The sequence below is a fragment of the Aplysia californica genome, unplaced genomic scaffold, assembly GCF_000002075.1.
Source record: "Aplysia californica isolate F4 #8 unplaced genomic scaffold, AplCal3.0 scaffold00061, whole genome shotgun sequence".
Taxonomy (NCBI): domain Eukaryota; kingdom Metazoa; phylum Mollusca; class Gastropoda; order Aplysiida; family Aplysiidae; genus Aplysia; species Aplysia californica.
In genome coordinates this window covers 1176678-1179697 of record NW_004797331.1, presented here as the reverse complement: position 1 = coordinate 1179697, position 3020 = coordinate 1176678, and the positions used below count along the sequence as shown (strand labels likewise).

Below are 3020 nucleotides of genomic sequence, written 5' to 3'. Positions count from 1 at the left end.
ACACACACACACACACACACACACACACACACACACACACACACACACACATACATACATACATACATACATACATACATACATACATACATACATACACATAAACAGTGAAGGAAATTTTAACTTAAGACATGAAATGAAATGAAATTAGAGTGAAAAAAAAATCAAATATAATAGAAAACCCACCACCAATCAACCAAATAAACAAAAGAAAAAAGAACCCCAAAACTATAAATGCGACAAGTGTATTGCTCTCGATTAACTACCTGATCCAGATCTTTGTAAAAGAGAATGATGAAGGCCAAGGGGAAGTCACTCTCCTCCTCCGTCACTTCCGGGTAGCGCTGGAAGCCGTACTTCCTGTTAAAGTTTGGACAATCGGCAGCCGCATCCTGCTCTATTTGCGCGTCGGTGACCCTGGGCACAGACTGTGGGTACTGGGAGTTGTCTACACTCGTGGCCGTGAGGGTAGACGTACAGTCTACTGCCTGGGGAGTGAGAATGATTGTGTGATGGAGAGAAAGAGAGAGAGAGAGAGAGAGAGAGAGAGAGAGAGAGAGAGAGAGAGAGAGGGAGAGAGAAGGGGGGGGTAATCAACAATAATTATTATTGCGTTTTTAACTGGCTGAGCGATGTTTTTGTATTTTATTTTACTCTTTAATAAGTTAAGTTTTACGGCCCTTGCGACACCATAAGGTCACATCTAGAACACCCCCCTCACACTATTAGCACTACTTGATTACTTGATCCTGAGAACAACATCCTAGCACTACGGGCATTGCCATACGTGCTCCGCTCCCCGCTTCAATATTTACCCCCAGAGTCCACCTGCTGATTGTTCTGGTGTTCATTTGGTTACTAGCTCGTCTTTCCATCCCCTGTACTATGCTGGTTCTGCCACTTCCTATGAAGACACCCAGTTCTTCAAGTCGTAAGATTGGTGCATAGTCATGCTCAATCTCCCCAACTTCAAGTGTGGTGGCAAGGGTCTTCACGACATCATTTTTTTCCATTTTAAGACCAGTATTGACTGGTGCATTGCTCACCACTTTGTCTGCTTTTTCATTTCCCACCACACCTGTATGGCTTGGAGCATAGATCCATGTTATCTTAGTCTGCTTTCTTCTATGCTTTGCAGCTACTCTTTTCTCAGCATCCACTTATTGACTCTCTGCAATATGTTTTGAAAGTCAGTGACAATGACAGCATGTCTGTCAGAACGCACGCTCTCTTTCAGCCTTTCAAATGCTTTTGTCACTGCCTCTACCTCCATTCTTGTGCTTGAATTGAAGTCGTCTTTTTGCATGCACCAGATGATGTTTTAATTATGCAGCCATCTTTATGTACGACAAACCCCCAACCACTTTTCACCCCACGTTTCACAGAACCATCAGTGTATGTTACTGGATCCAGGGGTCTGGAGTTTTCCTTGACAATCTGTCTTATTTCCAACTCTACTGTTCCTGCCACCTCCAGCACATCTCCTTTCTTTACACCTATGATAACTCTTGTCAAATCGTGCGCAGCCTCTTCTGCAAAGTAAATCCTCCCACTGCCATCATTTATATCATGTAAGTCACACACCTTCTTCATAGACTCTTCTGCTTGTGCCATCCAAGATTGACCTCTCTTTATTCGAGTCCATCTGTCCTGCTTGATCACTCGGTGAAGTGGGTGGCCTTCCATTTCCATAATTTTCAGGTACTCTTAGCCAAAGCCAATTTGTGTCTTACTGGGGGAGTCCAAGTATGTGTCTTAGACAAGCAATTGGAATGTCTCTGGTGCAACCAAGGACAATACGCATTGCCTCATTTTGAACCATCTCCACTTTTTCTATTTGGGTTTTTGATAGAGTGAGCAAGCCCAGTCCATAATCAATCACAGACAGTACGACAAGATGCATCATTATGAACAGGATTCTCTGTGGCATCAATGCATTCGCCATCATTTTGACTGCACCAATCCCCTTTCTCGCCCTAGAGATTATGTTCTTCAGGTGCTTTACAAATGACAATGAGCGGTCAAAATGTGATACCAACGTATTTCAGTTCTGTTCCTCTTTCAATGACCTCATAGTTCATTGTCACTAGTGGTGTTGGGTCCTTCACTGTTACTGTTCTGTTTTTGAGTGAGCACCACATCGGTTGTGCTTTTGCTGAATTTGTAACAGCCTCATTCTCCTCGCACCACTCTTCTATCGTTCTCAGGCGCTGTTGTAGTCCTAGAAAATTAGTAAAGAAGTAGGAGCCATAAGTGGCATCCTCCCGTCACTCACCTAAAAAATGTCTTGGGAGGTGAGGGAAGGGATGGAGAGGGGGGGGGGAACAAAAACAAAAAAACAACAAAAATCCTGCTTTAAAAAAACAGTCTTCATCTGTTATTTCACGGTTCTTCGGTGAAAAAAACAACCGATTTTTCTGCTTTATGGTCTTTCTTTTCTCACAATGCAAAACACACACAGATACACACACAGATACACACACACACACACACACACACACACACACACACACACACACACACAAATAAACAAACACACACATTTTTTTCGAATGCTGATTAAGACTCCGAATAATCTTGCGATTTTGATAGAGCAGGAAGAACGTAATTTGGTTTCTGACCTCATGATCTTAGTGACTCAAAACTTTGAAAAACGGTCAGATAGAGCTTTGTAATTCTGAGATAGCGAAATAAACTATCCGGTGCTCACTTTAAGATCCTGGAATCCCACCCAGCCGTTTTTGTGAGCCACCAAGTCCATTGTGTCCAGCTCTATCGTCTGGAAAGAGCGGATGACGTCACGCTCTCCCACCAGTCTCTGGTCAAGTGGGGAGAGCGGGAGAGGTCTCATTGTCCAGTGGAAAAGTGTCAAGCTGCATAGTGTAATGGCTATCAGGAACAGCACGCGATATTTAGTCCCTGGAGAGGAGGGGGAGAAAGAGAGAGAATTCAAAATTTCAGGATGATTTTATTGATTTCAAAGGCCTTTGTACACGAGAGAGAGAGAGAGAGAGAGAGAG

At 43.3% G+C, this 3020-nt stretch overlaps 1 protein-coding gene across 1 annotated transcript in view; it reads right to left on the bottom strand.

Moving 5' to 3' along the window:
- Window positions 1–3020, bottom strand: part of LOC101854481 (N-acetyllactosaminide beta-1,6-N-acetylglucosaminyl-transferase) — a gene marked incomplete at its 3' end in the record, with an annotated part of 15024 nt that overhangs the window by 7872 nt on the left and 4132 nt on the right. Inside the window, 2 exon segments of the mRNA XM_035968463.1 lie at window positions 267–488; window positions 2711–2919. Of these exon segments, the coding sequence (XP_035824356.1) occupies window positions 267–488; window positions 2711–2919 (431 nt within the window).